The following is a 20,980-nucleotide window of genomic DNA, read 5'->3' as shown; positions in this document are numbered from 1 at the left end:
ATATACACAATTTGAAAAAATGATTATAAAAAGGGGAGATAAAGGAGAAAACATAGTTATAAAAGGGGAAACCAGTGAAATTTATACAATACCAGCTGGCCCGGCCACGCGTTGCTGTGGGTGTTTTGTTTTTTTTTTAATTGTCCTGGCTCTGAGAGTATTCTGGAAGCTCCTGTTTTCATTCTTCCCTGTCCCTTTAGAGCAGGGGTCAGCAACCTTTTTCAGCCGTGGGCCGGTCCACTTTCCCTCAGACCATGTGGTAGGCCGGACTATATTTTTTTTGGGGGGGGGGGAATGAACTAATTCCTATGCCCCACAAATAACCCAGAGATGCATTTTACATGCGAAGCTGCGGCGGCCATTTTAGGTGAGGGCACTGGCAACCTTAAAGAGCATTCTCCCCCACCCCAGTCCCAAAATTACCCAGTCCCAAAATCACGCACCCCAGCGACACAATCCCCTCAGAGCTGGTCTTACTCAGTGCAACCTCTCAGGCATGCCTCCTGCTCCGTGGTTTTTTTTCTCTCTCTGCGCATGCGAAGCTGTGGCGGCCATTTTAGGTGAGGGCACAGGCATTGTTGCTCTGGCCAGGTCTGATGATGGCGACGGGCGATCCGCCTTTCTATTGGATGCTGTTGGAGTCTTCATTCCTTTTGCTGGTGAGGTATAATAGGCGCGCCACTTCCCCCCCCCCCTTATCCTTTATTTTAGGCATTACAGGTGTGGTTTGTTTTAATTTTTATTATGCCAGATCCTTCCTCCATGGTCATGTTATGCTTTGTCCTAAATTTGATGTGATTTGGTCCAGTGGTTACGGAGCAAGGTGGTGTCGGCCGCGCACGCAATGGGAACATTTTTATATAGATAGATAGATTAGTAGAAATGGAGGATCAGCAAGATCAATTGAAAATGTTGTCTATATAAGGATAAAAGAAAAATATTATAAATTAATTTGGAGATGTTATTTAACATCAGCCAGATTAAATCAAATAAACAAGGAATATTCAGTGTTATGTTAGAGGGGATGCAGGAAACCAGGACTTATGTTCACATGTGGTGGTGGTGCAAATATGTACAATTTTTTGGCAAAGGGTGTTTAAGGACATAACAGAAATCGCTGGGTTACAGCTGACCGAAAGTCCCAAGGTAGCATTATTATCAATTTACGATGGGCTGGAAAGTACACAGGCTATGAAGAACTTCCTCACAAATTTATTGAAAGCTGCACAAGTTATTATTGCTAGGAAGTGGAAGGGGCAAGGTGAATATAAAATGGAAGAATGGTATAAAGAGGTGTGGGATATAGCTATTAGTGATAAATTAACATGTGCTATTAAGGTAAGATGGGGAATATGCAGGAGAAATGATTTTGAGGAGCTATGGAAGGTGTTTTTAGAATTTGTACTGTTAAAATGCAATGGGGTCAAACCATCACAAGAGGTTGAAATTTTGGGAGGTTGGATAGTTACAGTGGATGGTCTCGGGGGTGGGGTGCACATTTTTATAGTTATTTATTTATTTATTCATTAGTGCTTTGTCAAAATAAAAAATGAAATTATATTAAAAAAGAATTGTAGAGTTGGAAGGGACCCTGCAGATTATCTATTCAGCCCCCTGCAGTGCAGGAATAGGCAACTGTCCTGTATGGGGATAGAACCTGCGACGTTAGTATGATCAACACCATGCTTTAACCAACTGAGCCATCGAAATGTGTGATATAGTTCTTAATTTAATATTGTAGTCTGTTGCCTTAAGTACTGCAGGTGTAGCAAGTAACAAACGTATCTCCTCCATGTAAATATTTAATTATTTCCCACTTACGATTGCCCAAGTATTTCCAAAAGCAAGTTAATAATAAATTTTTTGACAAAATCATAATTGCCAGAACAGATATGCTAATTTGATGATGTACAGCAAGCTTGGCTCTTGTGGGATTGGAATCCAGGAAGAGGGAAGGTTAAAAATGAAATACAAAATCACTCAAAGTTTACCACTGATGTGATGCTCCTTTTTCAGAGCAGGGAAGTAGTGCTCAGAGGTTGAGTAAGTTTTACAGGTGGATCTAATCTCAAAATATTTAATTGCCCCTGAGCGAAGAATTGCTTTATCATGATCAAAGGAAGATTTGCCTAGAGCGAGGGAAAGGGAGGCAAGGTTCCCCTTTCTCAGCTGAAAGTGCTCCCCAAAACATATTCTTTTTAGTTTTCAAGCCTTTAATATTCACTTCAAGTGCATGTTTCAGTTCCTTCTTTATAACAAGGCTTTGTTTTTTTCCATAAGTGTACATTTCTGTTCCCTTTATACATTCATGTATTTTGCTTAAATTGTGATTTTTTCTTCATATGCATCACAGCCTCTTTTTTCCTCTTATTTATAGGTCCTGCTGGGGATTTACATCTGGCGTCAATGTGAAATTAAGGTAGAAAAATGCACATAAGCATGTGTTTCCTGTTAAGATTTAGTGTACTCAGTGGTTATGCCTGAAGAGTGGGTCTTGTCTTTAGACTGATAACTGCCAGGAAATATAAATGATTATCCTAGAAGTCAAGCTTCTCTCCTCCTTGCTGGAGTGAAAAAAATAACCACCTCCAGGTTCCTACGGAATATCATCTACAGAAAATGCATCACGTTCTAAGGATGACAGTCACCTAGATTCATGCACCCAATCTATACAGTTGTTGTGGATGGTTTGCCATCTGAAAGCTCCTCAAGCTCCTGTCTGGGCTCTGTACCTGTTTCTGAAATGTCTCTGCTTCATGCTTTGGGCCCCGTGCAGACCTGGCTGGGACAAGAGCTAGAAAAATGTGGCATTGATGCCATGATTTATACTCGCTATGTCCTCAGTCTTCTACTGCATGATAGTTATGACTACGACCTGCAGGAACAGGTATTTGCATATTTTGGATATTGTCTGAGTGAAAAACGAATGCATGTTTTTTTTTAATTGTGTGATACATGTTTGAAATTCTAGATGTGTTAACTGATTTCAGATTCCCATTTGAATAGCAAATGTTGGGTACAGAGTGGTTACACTAGACTTGAGGGTTGATTGACTGGCAACCCAAATCTAACAGACGGAGGAGGGATAAGAAGGGGCAGATTTTAACCATTTCGAACAACTTTTTTTTTTTTTTAACCAAGGCTGTCCCTGATCTGGAACCACATATCCCTGTCTCTGTAGTAGCAGAGGTGTTTCTCGAGCTCTCCCCACCTTGATTGCATAGACACATTACGGTGTGGTTTCAACACTTTTCCCAGCTATACGCACCCTCAAATACTGCTAATTCGAGTCCGTCCCTCCCATTGAAGAATGATCATCTAGCTAGTTGGGATCCTGTTACGGAATCAGAGTGCCTACAGCTAATTAAAACATTAAAAAATGGCAAAGCTCCTGGTGAGGATATGATCCCCCCTGAGGTATTTAAATCAAATGCCCAATGGTGGGCCATCTTTTTGGCCAATTTTTTTACGGCAATAAACAACACATGTAAAATTCCAGCAAACTGGAAACTAAGTGTGGTAGCCCCTATCTACAAGAAGGGAGATATTCAAGATCCAGCAAACTACCGCCCTGTAAGCCTTCTGGACATCGCATACAAACTTTATACTCGGTACTTATTAAACAAGTTGGTAGACTGGGCGGACCACACTAACCTGTTCAACGAGGAACAGGCAGGATTTAGAAAGGGCCACAATACGATAGGTCACTGTATGGTACTACAGACCCTGGTAGCTAAATATTCAAAAGCGTATAAGAGCAGACTCTTTGTGGCCTTTGTAGACTTGACATCTGCCTTTGACTCAATCTGTAGAGATAGACTATGGAAAAAACTATATGAAACAGATATTGACAGACGACTTTTAAAAATTCTCAGAGAGCTACACACAGATACTACAGTTAAAATCAGAACTGGGCCATCGGGAACTCTTACGGACCCACTGCCATTGGGGAAAGGGGTCAAACAGGGATGCCTGCTAGCCCCATTTCTTTTTAACTTTTATATAAACGACATTGTCCAGTATATGGCAAAGTACAAGTCATCGGCTCCAGCCCTCGAAGGTAAACGTCTGAATATACTGTTATATGCCGATGACATGGCTTTAATGGCACTCACCCGAAGAGGCTTACGCAGCATGTTGGAGGGGATCGCAGCCTACTGTTCCCATAACTCACTAAAGATAAACTATGACAAAACAAAAATTGTGGTGTTCACTAGAGCTCGCCACACTTTTAGATGGTCTTTAGATGAACATGTGAACATAGACACATTACAAATGCAAACCCCCCCCCCAAAAAAGAACTGCAAATGGTGGATCATCTGCTTAAGTCCTAATCGATTGATGGAGCTTTGGGCATCAGCCTTTAGGTGCTGTCTACAAAGGCTGGGGCAACTCAAATCCTTGTTGCCTAGTCCCTTCCTTAATTTCCTTTTGTGTCCCAATTCGCTTTCCCTTTTTTCTTTGTCATATTTATTCTTTTCAAATTTAGACATTAAGTCATGTTTAAACTTTCTTAGTTGCTGTTTGGCATGAGGTGTGCATTGAATTTGTTGGGTTAGAGCTGTCCAGAGAAGGTTCATTGTTACTTCAATTTGCAGCTTTTTGAAACTTGACTCGTATATTCCTTGAACCCATTACTTGGCAGTCAGTGGAAGAACATAGGTGAGGTCCATGTGTCTAATTGGAGAGCTAAGCTGACTTAATACGAGCTATCTACATAACCCAATTGCATGTGCCAATTTAAACTTGTTCTACAACTCGAAAAAGGAGAACTTACAAGGGCATTACATGAGCATTGGTGATGATAGAAAGGAAGAGGGCACACCCTGGGCAGCAGGATTTAAATGCTCCTGCAGTGGCACCAGCAAATGCAGCAGGAATAGCAAGCAGGCATTACTAACATGGCAGTCAGTTGGTGCAGGCCATACTGTTCCGAAATAGAACTTTTACCTGTTTGGCCAGGATTGTGCCAGTCTATTTACCAGAAAAGAGGCCCTGGAAAACAGCTTGGCTGGCAGTTGTTTTGGCACAATCCGTATGTTGTTCTTTCCTCATGCCTTTTATTTGTTTCTTAAGACTGGTGCTGTATGTTGCTAGCCTCAAGTAAAATGTTGGCACTGTTTTACCAAATAGATCACAATTTCTTCCTTCATGTGTGGTGTGGGAGATACCAGCAGTGGCAGCAAATGGACACTTGACAGGCCAGAGCCAGAATGTAGGCAAGTGTGGCATATTCAGTATGGAGTAATAGTCGCCTACGTTAGTAGTTATTGTGTGTGTGAATGAATTATAATGCATTTTGAAAATGTGATTTTTAAATGGTCTCCAGTTAGATGATGAGAATGTGGTTGGTTGCCCATTTTCTACCTGAACAAAGCATAAATCTTAAGAGGTTTGCACACAGGAGTATGAATCACAAGGTTCCCCTATTGGTCTAGGGGCTGGCACCCAGTCTCTCAACTCTGCAAGCTTGTATTTGCAGAGCCTGGTGCTCAAAAGTAATATAGGTCTCCTACAAGGGAGCTTAATGACATTAAAGGAAAACAAAAGTTAAGGCCATTGCCGTGACCTCTGAGCTAGGACTTGTGTTGCTTTGCTCGGGACCAACATGGCAAAGTTGACAGACAAAGCTGCTGAAGGAGCACTTCTTCCAACCTGATCTCCATGCCACTTTTCTCCACTGCCTCTGGGTCCCCTATATTGCACCTGGATAGCATAAACATCCCTGTAGAATTGAGAGAGATTGAACACTAACAACTAGACCAATGCCAGACCCCATCCAGTCTCACTCTTGTGTGCAAACCTCTTAAGACCTATGGTTTGTTAAGGTATCCACCTTCTTTCACTTGGTTAAAACTTTCTCAAAACTGTTAAATTGCTTTTATCATCTGTTGCTATTTTACTGATTTTTGTTTGTCAAAAAAACTATTTTAATATGTTGATGCTATACTGTACTGTTTTTTGTAGTATATTTCAAAACCAAAAGTAACAGGTTTCCAGAGTGGGAAAGATGTTTCAGGACTAAAACTTGCATTTTGCCTGACTGTTGGCCAGTTCTTTTTAATTATAGTAGTTTTCTTACCACAATTGCAAAAGAGAGGGAGAAAAACAATAATACTGGAAAGCCATACTAAGTTCCTTATTTAAAACAAATTAAATTTCTCCATTGATAGAAACTTGAGTTTCTAGTGCTCGATCAAATATATTTCTGTTTATTAAAATTCAGCCCACATTTCAGTTCTTTAGGAAGAGAGATCAGGTAATCCCTGTAGAATCATACAATTGTAGTGTTGGAAGGAACCCCAAAGGTCATCTTCTAGTCCAGTCCCCTGCAGTGCAGGCATCTCAACTATATCATGCGTTACAGATGGCCATACAACCTCTGCTTAAAAACCTATAAGGAAAGAGAGTCCACCACCTCTCATAGGAGTCTGTTCCACTGTCAAACAGCTCTTACAGCCAGAAAGTTTTCCCTGATTTTTAGTCAGAACCTCCTTTCTTGTAACTTGAATCCATTGGAGAAAACAAGCTTGCTTCATTCTCCATATGATAGCCCTATACAGTCATACCTCGGGTTACGATAGCTGCGGGTTGCATTTTTTCAGGTTCTGAATGTGGCAAACCTGGAAGAGTTTACTTCCGGGTTTCGCCGCACGTGCAGAAGCATTCTGCGCAGCTCGTGCATGCACAGAAGCGCGATATCGCCGCTTGGGTTGCGGACTTTTTGGGGTGCGAATGGCACCCTGGAACGTATCGTGTCCGCAACCCGAGGTACCACTGTATATATTTGAAGGTGGCTATAATATGGTCCATGGGGTCACGAAGAGTCGGACATGACTAAACAAGAGAGAGAGAGAGAGACCCTATATCAGAGCTTTCCAAACCTTTCATGTTGGTGACACACTTTTTAGACATGCATCATTTAGTAACACAGTAATTCAGTTTTGCTAGCAAACTGGAGGTTAAACTAACCCCTTTCAAGCCCCAGAAGAAGCTCCGAGGGAGCATTTGTACAACACACCTACAGACTGCAGCTGACACACTTAACGTTAGAAATTAAAGTTAGAAATATTCTGAGGGAAACTGAAATGTTACTTTTTGTCCATGGCATAGCTGCTTCCAGTGGCAGATAGCCACAATTTTTTCATCCCAGAATATAATTGGGTATTCTAATCTAGCATCATTCCATGGGGATATCTGGGGAGAAAATATGGCAGCCACCAATGGAGTCCCTGGTGGCAGAGTTGGAGTGTAGAGGTCCCAGTCAGAGCTGTCAACCTTCCTTTTTTTTGCATTGGGAAACAGCCATAGCTGTCTACTTTCCCTTTTTTTGCAATGGGAAACAACGCTAGAATAAGAGAATTTCCCACAAAAAGGGAAAGTTGACAGCTATGGTCCCAGTTGGTATGTAACTGGGAACAAGGATAGAATGGAAGACTCAGGGAAGTTTGTAAAACTAAAGATGTGATAGATACATGTGTGTGTGGCGAAAAGGGATGGTATTGCAGTGTAGTAAACTGAGAAAGGGGTATCATGTATTTTGAGCAATAAGAGGGGCAAATCTCTTCCACATTTAAGTTTTTGATAGAGGGCTAATATGTGACAAGAAGGTTCAGAGAGAAGCCTGTAACTATTTGGACTAGAGTGAATAGGATAGAATGAATTTTTGCTTTGCGTTATGTAGAGAGAAGCACTTTAACACAAATAGAATATTCTGCTTTTTGTTCATCATGTTTAGTGATCAAAGATGAGGCTTATGCCTGTTTAACAGGGTGAATGTTGATGCCAGTGGATACAGACAGCAATTTTGGATGTAAGACGATCGTGTTCTTGTATACCAAGTTTGAGATGGCAGTTAGATGTGTAAGTGAAAAAATCAGATGGGCAGTCATATGTGGAATGGGATGGAAGAAGGATCATAGGTAGAAAGGAAGAGCTGTGTGCCATCATCATATAGATACCTTCATAGAATTGAGTTGGAAGGGACCATGAGAGACATCTAGTTCGAACCTTTGCAATGCAGGAATCTTTTACCCAACATGGGAATCAAACCTATGACCCTGAGATTAAGATTCTCTGAAAAGCCATAAAATTTGAAGTTATTCATAGACAGTGTCAAGAGAAATAGTGGGTCTTCCACAGAGAAATCTTCCTCCCACAGGGAAGACTTCGATCAAGCAATCCCTTGAGGAGAGCCAGCCTGAGAACAATACGTTTAAAAAAAAAGGAATGAAGGAAGTTGCAGTGGATAAAGTGGTTGATGGTATAGAAGACAGCAGAGAAGTTGAGGAGTATACATACAGTCTAGCATATCAGTGGAGAGCAGCCAGAAGTTGAGATAACTGTTCAGAGGGAAGGGGGGAAATTAGACAGTAGGTAGAGGAGCAGAATGAGTCAGAATAGGATATGGCAGCTAGTGGTGTGTATGAATGTGATGAGGGAGGAACCTAAGTAGACTGAAATGTTGGTGTGAAGTTGAGGAAGTTATTGTCAGAGGGGATGACAACCTTTGGTATGCTGTGATGTGCATACTAAGTGCATTGAGGCAGAAATGGTTCATATCTTCCATGACTTTGATGCCACTATTGATTATAGATGTGTCCAGCACATATTTGCATCAAAGTATTTTCAGATGAGTTTCAGCTGTTGGGGTGTGGACAAGATTCTTTGGATAAGGGCTACTAGTTTATTGTATGCTTGATGTTTCCCCCTTGTTTTATATCAAGGAGGGAGGGATTGGCCAGCTAGGTCAAAGAAGAGATCAATGCCTCACTTTGTGGAGGAGTGCTTCTGTCTTTGAAGGAAGTATATATAAAGCTGCACCTAAAGAAGCTTTTGTGGATCTAGAAGTTAACAACCACCAGCCAATTGCTAGTATTCCCTTCCTGAGCGAGGTTGTTAGGGAGTTCCAGATACTCTTGGATGAGACTGGTGACCTGGAAGCTGATTGAAATGGATTCAGATACAGTTTTGGCACAAACACCACTTGCTTTGTCTTGATGGATGACTAATGCTGGGAAACAAACAAGGAGGGAGTTTGACCATGCTTATTCTCCTGTACCTCTGAGCCACTTTCGGTACGACTGGTTCCATTCTTCCCTGGGTGGTCAATTCTAAGCAGTGGTGCTAGGGAAGTACAGTTCACCTCCATGGCCTCTGTGCTGTGGAGCTCCACTGGGTTCCACCTAGTGGGGTGGGAAAGCTGAAAAACAAATTACCGTACATCTGGCAACCAATGTGCTGCTTTGGTTTCAGATAGTAAGTACATGGGTAGACGAGTCTAAGAAGCCCGGGACACAATTGTTCATGGCCCTCTAGCAGGTAAGGTGTCTCATTTGCCAGAAGTAATGTATTTTGCATTAGCTCTCAAAATGTATATTCAATTTTGACCAAACTAAGCCTCCTAAAGCAAAATAGACATCAGGATTACCCCCCCCCCCAAATAATAGAATTGTAGAGTTGGAAGGGACCTCAAGGATCATCTAGCCCACACCCTGCAAATATGACTATGAAATGTTCATCACCTTCGTATTCAATTTAATAGCATCAAACATGAGCAAAAAGCTCAATAAGTTTTCATGGACGCTCATTTTGCACCATTCTCTTGGCTAGCAACTGGAACAACTGTTGCTTGTTTTCATTAACACGTAGAAATTGCTTTGGAATTGTAGTGTTTTTGACTTGAATACTGATGCCACTTCCTCTTGATTCTCGAGTATCTGCCTTCACACTGTTACTAGAGTATCTATCAAACACCATATCTAGCCGCGAAATATCCTTCAGTTGATTATTGAAATATGATTTAAAAACACTTTCATAGTATTCTGAAAATGTTTTGACACTGCCCAGATTACGTTTGTGGATTACAGCTGCTCCATCAGATATTTTAACTGGTTTGCTGTGATTAAAGTTGTCATCACAATTTGATTGAATACAGTCTATAATATCAGACTTGTTGGTTGGTTTTTGGAGTGTTCCATCATCTGTAATGGAGGGTGGGTAAAATTGCTTTTCATGGGAAAAGAAAGTGTCAGTGTCACCACCCCGTACTTCAGATATGGCATATGCTCTGCAGAACCAGTTGGAGTCTTTTCTCAAGTTAGTAATCTTGGAGTTTGTTTTACTGGTGCTTTTTGTTTATTAAAAATGTGAATGTTGCTCCTTGGAATAACTTCATGAATTGTATTTTGAACTTGATCAAGACGTGACATGACATATTCTTCACACTTTCTCAGTCCTATTGTAAATGCCTCTGTAACACACTTGACAGCTTCGACACTCAGAATTACTTTTGAGTCCCCAATTGACACCAAATCAGTTTCTTCAAATGGATTTCCTTGTTCAGTTAAGATGTCGATCATTTCTTTGACATGGACTTAAGAACCTTTTCTCAAATGCATTAGTATCTTCATGATGCATTTCACCCATGAATTCATTGACGTCTTTTAAATTTTATTTTTCTTCAAATGCCTCTATTAAAGAACTGGACCTAGGACCTGCTGTCATCCATTTCAGCAAAGCATTTTCACTGTTAAGGATCCTGATAGCTCCTGCAACCATCCTTTATCACTTGGTTGTTGTTTTCATGGAGCTGCTTGTCAGATACTGTAGAAAATTGTGAGGTAGTTTTGGTGCTCATAAAGTGGCCACGTTGAAATTCATCATTTATATCTGAGTGTTTTCCTGGAAGGTCTTGAAGAGAGTAAACAAATACTGGCAACCAGTGAGAAGAATGGATTGCATATAAAGCAAAAGTCTCTGGGCATAACTGAGTCAAAGTATCCACAAACATTTTAAAGTTAGATGTGTGAATACTTAATATATATTAATTCCAGTTACAGGTAGGTAGCTGTGTTGGTCTGCCATAGTCAAAACAAAATAAAATAAAAAAAATCCTTCCAGTTGGTCTCTAAGGTGCTACTGGAAGGAATTTTTTATTTTATTTTACTTAATAAAAGTTGTACTAGAAGGGACTCGAGTTGGATAACTGTGTTCCAGTATTAGAACTGAGGACATTCAGATGTTTTCCATGTTATCCACAGTTCATTACCTCTGTCACTGATGGTGAAATCTGTTTCACATGCTTTGTGGAACGTTTGTACCTGCGGACAGTGTAATTAAGTTAAAGTACTATATTATTCCATGTATAAGACTACGTCCCCCCCAAAAAATATACAAAATTTGGGGGCATCTTATACATGGATAACACCCCCCCCCCCCGCACGCAAATTTTATTAAACCGGAGTCTCGCCAAATAGGGGGTGTCTTATACATGGGGGGTCTTATAGACAGAAAAATACGGTAATTTCATGAGCATATGAAATCTTTTTACATGTGGTTGTTACTAATTCAGTCCATCTACTGCAAGTTAACCACCTGCCAAGTTAGTTAATAACCATCATTTCAATATGAAGGCTACCCATCATAAATATGATGTGATCCTCACTATACTTGTCAGGAAACTTCCACTACAGTTACTTTCCAATTGCATCTACAGGTTGGTCGCATGTAATCATTGCCGTTTGATTTCCATTTATTTTAGCTGTTGCCATTATTGTGATATCCATCATATGACTTACCATTGGTGGGGTGGCGATTTCATCATTTAAAAGTAGAAGGAATGCTTCATTACATCTTAGTTTTCCTATACCAGGTTCATGAAAAGCAGCAAAGGACACTTTAGCTGCTTCCTCCATTCTTTGTGTGTCTTGAATATGTGTTCTCTCCAGGCAGTATTTATCCAAGGATATAAAACTTTCCTAAAGGTGAAGGCAGGATCATGATCAGTGTACCATGGATTAACAGTTGGCAGAGGTGGGTCACTTGTCACTTTACCAGTTGCAGGAAAAGCAGTGTAAAATTCAGGGAGGCAATTGGTTATTTTCTGGCTCCACTGCTGGATATGAGCACTTTTGTCATTGATCTCCATATCTACTTCACTTTGAGGATGCTGAATAATTGTAACACTTAAACCATGGAAAGAGGTAATGGGCAATAGAAAATGATTGTTTGTGTTCAATGTTACTTATTGCTCATGTTACAAAAGCATTGGGTGTGAGCAGGCTGCTTGGATGAGTGAAACCAACCACCTGTCTCCTTGATCCTTGCCCAGCCTGGAAGGCAATGGGCTCTGTGGGGTGGTGAATGATTCCCTCTATGAGAGAGTCTTCCCAGCCCCCTTAAAGAAGTGGTTATTAAACTGCTTCTTAAAAAACCATATTTGGACCTGGCCATCATGGTCAATTATCACCCATTCTCAAATATTCCATTCCTGGGCAAGGTGATTGAGCGAGTGCTTCCTAAACAACTCCAGGCACGCCTTGAGGTTGCGGACCATTTGGATCCCTTCAAATCAGAATTCAGGCCCCATCATGGGACTGACATTGCCTTGGTTGCACTGGTCAATGATCTCTGGCAGGCTAGGAACAGGGGACAGTTGTTTCCTGGTTCTGCTGGATCTTCTAGTGGCTTTTGATACCATTGACCATGCTTTCCTTCTGAACCATCCATGGGAGCTGGGGGCACTTAATCAGTGGTTCCGCTCCTTCCTCCCGCACCGTTTCCAGAAAGTGGTGTTGGGGGGTGATTGTTCAGACGCCTGCGCTCTCGCCTGTGGGGTGCCTCAGGGCTCCGTCCTCTCCCCTATGCTTTTCAGCATCTATATGAAGCATGAGTGAGTTTGGGCTGGGTGTTCACCAATATGCTGATGATACCCAGCTCTCCTTTTCCTTTAAATCGGAACCAGCGAAGGCAGTGAATGTCCTGTGTGAGTGTCTGGAGGTGGTTGGAGGATGGATGGTGGTTAACAGATTGAGGTTGAATCCCAACAAGACAGAAGTACTGTTTTGGGTGGACAGGGGCAGGTGGGTGTGGGGGACTCCCTGGTCTTGAATGGAATAACTGAGTGCCTGAAGGACCAGGTGCACAGCTTGGGAGACATTTTGGATTTACAGCTGTCCAAGAAAGTCTCCTGCCAACCCAGCAGTTCGAAAGCACATCAAAAGTGCAAGTAGATAAATAGGTACCGTTCTGGTGGTAAGGTAAATGGCGTTTCCGTGTGCTGCTCTGGTTCACCAGAAGCGGCTTAGTCATGCTGGCCACATGACTCGGAAGCTGTCTGCGGACAAACACCGGCTCCCTCGGCCAGTAAAGAGAGATGAGCGCCGCAACCCCAGGGTCGTTCATGATTGGACTTAACGGTCAGGGATCCCTTTACTTTTTTAAGGAAGCACAGGTTAATTCTGTGTCCAGGGCATCCGTCTACCAGCTCCATCTGGTACACTGGCTGAGATCCTCACTCCTGCGCCCTGTCTTGCCAGAGTGGTACATGCCCTGGTTGTCTCCTGGTTGGATTTTTGCAATGCGCTCTATGTGAGGCTACCTTTGAAGGTGACTCTGAAACTACAACTAAATCCAGAATGCGGCAGCTATACTGGTGGCTGAGAGCAGCCACCAGGACCACAGAACATCGGTCCTAAAGGATCTGCATTGGCTCACAGTATGTTTCTGAGCACAATTCAAAGTGTTGGTGCAGCCCTGGCCAGGGAGTTTTTAATGTTTGATGTTTTATTACGTATTTATACTGTATGTGCTGGAAGACGCCTGGAGTGGCTGGGGCAACCCAGTCAGATGGTATCAACAATTTAATAATAATAATAATAATAATAATAATAATAATAATAATAATAATAATAATAATTTTATTATATTATATTAGGACACTGTTTGGGCAGGCACACACAATTTTCCATGTATTGTTTACACAGTACATTTTTTACTGTGGCTTATACTTCTTGATCTCGATTATATGTAACACTCAGACCCAGATGAGACAATTGATATATTTTTTCATGAATGACAGTGTGAATCATAAGACCTATATACACCGAGAGGGGTGTTTCTCTCTCTGGAACATGAAGTACACTGTGAGCATTTTTCACATTTGATGCTATTAAATCGAATAACAGGGAATGAAGGTTTTATGGTCATATTTGTGGTGGGGTTGACTGGATGACCTTTGGGTACCCCTTCCAAGTCTACACGTTGTATGATTCTGTGGTTCTTTGTTTTTTTTGGGGGGGGGGCGTAATCCTGATGTATGTTTTGCTTTAGGAGGTTTAGTTTGGCCAGAATCAAGTATACACTGCCGGAGTTAATGCTAAATACTGGTGAATGAACCACCATAGCTGCTAGAGGGCTGTGAAAATTTGTGTCCTGTGCTTCTTAAACTCATCTACCCACGTACTGAAACCAAAGTGGCGCATTGGTTGCCAGATGTGAAATATGTTGGCATTATTTTCAGCTTTCCCACCCCACTAACTTTGTTTCTCATGCTATTTAGTATCCATGTGAAACAGCTGAGTGAGTTCACAGTGATTTGGATGGAGTGATTGGTTAGCACAGACTTTCTCAAACTCGGCCCTCCAGATGTTTTGAGACTACAGTTCAGAGTCCAGAGGGCAATGTTTGGCTCTATTTCTTCAAGTATCTGTCCACATCTTCAGGCCACATCAACTTGAAATGGTCCCATAACAATGGGCCAGACACTGCATTGGAACTCTGATTGGATATGCTATAATAATAACATCCATGTCACTATGAAGTTTAGAGATTTAGTCCTTGAAGTATAGAATCATAGAATTGTACAGTTGGAAGGGACCAGAAGGGTCATTTAGTCAAACCTCCTGCATTGCAGGAATCTTTTGGTTAATGTGGGGCGCAAACTCATGACCCTGAGATTAAGAGTTTCATGCTCTATCGACTGAGCTACATATATCAGGGATAAAGTGCCTTGCAAGCTAGTAGCTGCTAGTTACTATGTGTTCTAGGAGTCCACCCCTTGAATTTGGGCTAACTAGTCTCTGCACTACATGGAACAACTCTGCCAGCTCACTTCTCAAGGGTGCGATGGTCATGGCGAATTATGACTTTGCTGCCTTCACCGCCATGTGGTAAACACGACTACAGGTGTTCAGTCAACTTTGGAGCAAGATTTCAACCACTCGCAGTTAAGTATCCATCCATGTGATGTCCAGTACTAGAGAGGACCCTTGAGAGTGAATCTGTTTACATTAGATTCATATAAGGTGGTAGAAATGTTGAATCAGTAACTGGGCCCAGTAATTGACTGGATGACGGTCAGTATACTGAAATTTGATTCAGATAAGACAAGAGCTGTCAGTACTGGTAGGCAGAGTTCAAACGCTTTGAGGTGTACTTCCCATAAAGAAGCAGGTTTATCAGTTGGTGCTCTAGATCTAGCTTTGTTGCTGGAGGCACAAGTAGCCTCTGTGGCATGAGGTGCCATTTATCAGTTTGGCTGGTGTGCCAGCTGCTGGGACAGAGCCTACTTTTAGTTATCTCTGCTTTGCTGACCTAGAGATTAGACTACTGTAATGCATCATATGGAGACGTGGGTGGCGCTGTAGGTTAAACCATTGTGCCGATCGAAAGGTCGGCAGTGCGAATCCCCGCAACGGGGTGAGCTCCCATTGTTCGGTCCCAGCTCCTGCCAACTTAGCAGTTCGAAAGCACACAGTGCAAGTAGATAAATAGGTACCACTGCAGCAGGAAGGTCAACAGCATTTCTGTGTGCTGCTCTGGTTTCACCAGAAGCGGCTTAGTCATGCTGGCCACATGACCTGAAAAAACTGTCTGCGGAAGCAGACAAACACTGGATCCCTCGGCCTTTAAAGCGAGATGAGTGCCACAACCCCAGAGTCGTTCACGACTGGACTTAATTGTCAGGGGTCCCTTAATGCATTATATGTTCAGTTGCCTTTTGAAGGCAATTGAAAAATTATATTTAGTGCAAAATCCAACTGAGAGTGCCAACTGGGACCAGGCATTGGGGGCACTGATTGTACTGAACTCTGCACTTGCTCCTAATCTGTTTCTTTTTAATGCCCTTCACACCTTACAGCCAGGGTATCTGATAGACCACCTGTCTCCTTTTGAGTCAACCTGTGTAGTTATCTTTAGGGAACCTTTTTTGGGGGTACCTCTGTTTTCACAACTATGTCAAGTAGTGACCAGGCAATGGATTTCTCTGCGGTGGCAATCCAGTTCTGGAATACGTCCCTCAGTGAGGCTTTCATCGTTCCTGCTTTTAGGTCACCTAGGTGCTTACACGCCGAGGCAATTTAGCAGAATAAGTGTTGCCTAAGTTTTTGTGCTGCTCTATCACGTGCTATTGTAAGTGTTGCTGATGTTATTTGATGCATACATTATAGTCTCTTGTGATTTTAAATCTTTATTGTAAAGCTGTATTTGGAAAATTTAGTTGAAGGTTGGATCTACTGTAATTAAAGCTAAGAGTCAGGAGGGTGTGTAATGGGATCATGGAGCTCGTATACATAGTTATTGTGCTTCTGCTCCTCACCACGGTATTTGTGCCATCCTTGTGCAAAAGTCTTAAGCACCTTGCAAACAACATGGATCCAAATACTGCTGTTAACTTTTATTCTTCGCTTTGATTTATTTTTAGGAGAATGACATCTTCCTGGGTTGGGAAAAAGGAGCTTACAAGAAATGGGGAAAGAGTAAGAAAAAATGCTCTGATCTAACACTAGAAGAAATGAAAAAACAGGCTGCTGTTCAGTGTCTTCGCTCTGCTTCCGATGAAGTAAGAATGAGCTCCCTTGTTTATTCCTGTGTAACTTCTCATTCTTAATGTGGTATTGGGGTGGATAAATTTTAGTTTTGTAATGTTGGTAAATTTCAGTTATAGAAAGCGTCCCTTCAAAATATCCTAGTTGAATATGAAATCTTAAGTTTAATCTTTTTTTAAAAAAATAAGAAACTTCATTATTATTGTTATTGCCGTTTTCATACGGAATGGTTATTGACATAAGCACATACAAAACACAGTAAGAATAATGAATGTAAAAATACAAATAGAAAAATGAAATGAAAATACAGAGGTGAGGGGAAAACTGGGAAACAACTGAGAGTGCAAGGCTGTATACATTTATCACATGTGAAAAGAAAAAGGTGAGTCAAATTAGTTCTCAATAAAGCCTCTCCACCTATTTATCTGTGGAACAGGGGTTTTAGTGGGCTGTGTGGACAAGTTAACATAGGAGAAAAACTTATACCGTCAAATGAAAGAGGTCTATTTTTGGTGAACAATTACCGGTAATAACCCTCCGTTTATGTGTCAGGTGTTTTCCAATGTCCCATACTTTTGCTAGCCACTCCTCTCGGAAAGGAGGTGAGTCAGATTTCCAGTGGGAGGCCACAGACACAAGAGATTTGTGCATGATGGGTGAGTTAGTACCAGGCTCCAAGGATAGGAGTGATGGTGGAGATAGTTTCAGAAATTTGGGTCCAGAATCTCTGAACCAAGCAGCGATCCCACCACATATGGAGCAGTGTTCCAATGTGACCACAACCCCGCCATCATAAATTAGAGTACCCTTTGCCAATTCTGGTTACCGTATTTTTCACTCCATAAGATGCACTTTTTTCTTCCTATAAGGTAAGGGGAAATACCTATGTGTCTTATGGAGCGAATGGGGGTCCCTGGAGCTAAATTGCCCAGGTTCCAAAAGCAGATTGTGCTTTTTACTTTACAAATAGAAAAGGGGGTGTTGAGAGGACCCTGATCAGCAGCTGATCAGCAAGAGTTCGGGAGAGAGATAAGAGTCCAGGCTCCCTTTCAGCCCCGCCCTCCTTTGTTGAATGTGCTGCAGAGGGAGGTTGTTTGTTTCCCCAGGACATGTGAGTGGCTGATTAGATTATCTGTCTGGAAAAAGTAGAAACTGCTCCCTTTCCTTAAGATTTTTCAGAAATGTGAGTTGAACCCCATAAAAATGGGGCTTTTCCCCCTTTGCTTTTCCCCCTTTGCAAAAGGAGTTTTGCTTTTCCCCCTTTGCAAAAAAAGCTGCAAAACTTTTAGCTGATCCTAAAAAAAAAAACTCCAGGGCTTTTCCCTTTGCAAAAAAAGCTGCAAAACGTTTAGCTGATCCTAAAAAAAAACACAGGGCTTTTAGAGGAGGAAAACCAGAAAAATATTTTTTCCCTTGTTTTCTCCTCTAAAAATGAGGTGCGCCCTATGGTCCAGTGCGTCCTATGGAGCGAAAAATACGGTAGGTGGAGTGGAGTCCAATGCCATCCTAACATTGTTTTCTGTGTGGCTTCCTGTATTCTTACAGAAATTGTTTTAAGTGGCGGTTTAGACTACATCGTTTCCCATACTTGTTCCTCTATCCAGAGATCACTCTCCCATACTAATTGTAGCCCCTGAGAAGAGCCTGATTCTATGTTAAGTTGAATTCCATACATATTGGAAGCCACACCCTTGTTATTTGAGGTTGCATTAAGATAAAGTGTTTCATAGAGAGTCAGGGAGCGATGACTTCCTTTGCGCAGCAAGAACCGGGCAAAAGAGTTAGTTGGAGACAGTTGTGAGGGTTATCTTTTAGTTTTTTCTTTAAAGAAGTTACTGAAATAGGACAAATATTAGGCAGAGTATCTTTAATCCTAAATATTCCCTTTTGTTCCCAACATCAATATTGGAGGTATTTGTCATTAAAACAGAATGCTGGATGGTCCAGAATGGGTGTTAAGTGTGACATCAGAGGGGCGAAGTGTATTTGCCACCTGCACCACACTTTAAATGTTAGTTGTAAAAATGGATTATCTATTATTGTGGTGCGTGCCCAGGAGGTTTTAAGAAAAGGCACTTGGAAGGAGTGCATTGAGGGCTCCAGCTCAATTCTAACCCAGGGATCTGTGACTGAACCATTAACAATGTCCACCATTTGCTTTAATTGGAAAGCCTCATAGCATAGCCTAAGACATGGGGCCCCGAGACCTCCTTGGGTCCTGGGATGATATAAAGTCTGCCACTCCTTCCTCCAAGATTTCAAGTCCCGTATTTCCTTGTGTAGTCTGGAAGAAGCAAGTTCCCTTTATTTATTTATTCTGCTAGACTGGCTTTGGCTTTGCCCTCTGACGACAGGTTTCATGGCATCCCATAGGCTCGAGATTTTAGTGTCCGGGACGGCATTTTATAGGAAGTAAAACTTTAGCGCTCAATGAAGACTTTCTTTAGTCGATTTGTTGGTTATTGGGAGAGAATCAAAAGTCAGCAAAATGAACTTGGGCTTAGAGAGTCCACTGCTATAGAGATATAATTTGGGGCATCATCTGAGACTGGGATGATTCCTATATCTGTTTTTGTCACTTTATACCGGAGATCTTTGGATATGAAGATATAGTCCAAATGGGCCATACATGTACGAGTGAAATGTAAATTCCCTGTCAGTGGGGTGGCAGATCTGCCAGGGGTTGCATAAATTATTGGTATGCAAAAGTTTAGTGAAGGCTTCACCAGGCTTTAGGGATCTAAACTTTCTCAGACCCCAGTGAGCCTTTTAGTTTGAGGTATCTGCCTTTTGGGTCCACTATGGAGTCCTGAATAGTGAATGGGCTTTTTTCCCCTTTCCCTTTTTCTTTTTTGGCAATCATTATGGCCACACCCCTTGCTGAGGAAGATCCTGGGGCACCGGTTCGGTCACCTAACCATTTGCCCTTTAATAGCAGTGTAGTTGTAGCAATGTAGTTTTGCTGTTTTTCTTTTGGTGTGTCTCTTGTATCAAAATTATATCTGGATGTTCCTTTTTCAGGAGCATTTCTACTCTGGAGCACCGCACAGCAGAGCCTAAACCTTTAGCATTTAATGAAATTACCTTTACAGTGGGTGGCGCTATAACCATAGTTGAGAACTTAAATGGGAACCCCTGTCAGTAGGAAATCCCTGCAGCCTTCTGCGCAGTGGTGTGACATCTGAATTATCTCTGCTGAGCCAGTTTCCTCACATAAATCTGGAAATGCCTCTACACTGAATGAGTTGTATTTAAGTTTTGGGTAGTTGCGTAGGGCATTTAAAATCAGAGTTTTAGTTTGGTAGCGTTCAAAGCAGACAACAATATCTCTTGGTGCCTCTGAGTTACTTGCTCTTAGTGCACTCACTCTGTGTGCCCCTTCATTGTCATGGAGAGTGATGGGGGGTTATATATTCAAACTGTCTAACCAATTTAAAATCAAATCAGTCATATCTCCCCCTCCTCTTTTTCCAGAATCCCATGTAGTTTAATTTTTTTCAATTTTTTCTCTATCCACTTGAGAAGCAAATTTTAAATCTAAATACTCATTTGCCATTTTACCTTAAGTGCTTGCAGTTTTGTTTGGCTGCTTAAGCTGGTATTGAGGGTCTCGTTTGCTGTTTGTTCTGCATCAGCTATTAAATTAGATAACATATCAATATTGCTTTCAAGTGAATGCAAAGCAGCCGCTCAGTCTGTTGCTAAAGACTTTCTTATTTTATGAATACACTCCTCTCGGTCTTTTATTATCTAAGCTGCTACAAGGTTTCCCGCCTTCTGCTTGTAGGCCCCTGGAGCCATTTTTTCCTCACAAGCTTCTTCTGAGAGCTCTGAGTAATCAGGAGTTACATCTTCCTGCCAGTCAAGCCTTGCTAACTTACCTTTCAGGCCATGCAAGCCCTGCAGCATTACCTTTCAAGGAGGTGTGCTGAGAAAGGTGAAGAAGAGTGATTTTGCAGTCATTCAAAGCAAATTCATTCCCAAGGGTGCTGGAAATTTGAAATCAAGCTGCCATTGGGCTGCAGCAAGCCAAGGGAGGGGAGGGTAAATAGGTTGTATATGATGGGCATAGTTGAAAGTTGACAGAGGTGATGATCAGAGCGCTTCAAGATCTGCTCAAAAGTTGTGCAGTTTACATTCAGAGCCAACTTTTATCATTTTAAGTCCTGGTGCAAAGGAACCATCAGGAGCATTCTCTAAGGCTCCTGATTGTTCTTATGCAGCTGTGGCTCTACTTGTCCTGCACCTGATGTCAGGTGAGTGACAGTTGGATGTTGCTTGGCCAAAGTGGCCATCTTGCAGGCCATCTGGGATATGTGTGCCTGTTTAGGTGCATGGGCCAGTGGTTCCTCACCATTGTAGTAGAGCAT

At 41.8% G+C, this 20,980-nt stretch overlaps 1 protein-coding gene across 6 annotated transcripts in view; it reads left to right on the top strand.

Annotated features, from left to right (window-relative positions):
- The window catches only part of KIAA0232 (KIAA0232 ortholog), a 51,265-nt gene that overhangs the window by 13,049 nt on the left and 17,236 nt on the right, over positions 1-20,980 (top strand). For 3 of the 6 annotated variants that reach the window (XM_033154152.1, XM_033154150.1, XM_033154151.1), the window contains 2 exons: positions 2,378-2,887; positions 16,487-16,624. In XM_033154152.1, the coding sequence (XP_033010043.1) occupies positions 2,657-2,887; positions 16,487-16,624 (369 nt within the window). In that variant the 5' untranslated portion in view covers positions 2,378-2,656. The remainder of the gene's footprint in view (positions 1-2,377; positions 2,888-16,486; positions 16,625-20,980) is intronic. The other 3 variants (XM_033154154.1, XM_033154153.1, XM_033154155.1) reach the window with 2 other exon arrangements.

Source organism: Lacerta agilis, chromosome 7 (assembly GCF_009819535.1).
Source record: "Lacerta agilis isolate rLacAgi1 chromosome 7, rLacAgi1.pri, whole genome shotgun sequence".
In the NCBI taxonomy this organism is placed as follows: Eukaryota; Metazoa; Chordata; class Lepidosauria; order Squamata; family Lacertidae; genus Lacerta; species Lacerta agilis.
The sequence above is the reverse complement of the archived record's forward strand: the minus strand, read 5'-3'. Positions and strand labels throughout refer to the sequence as shown.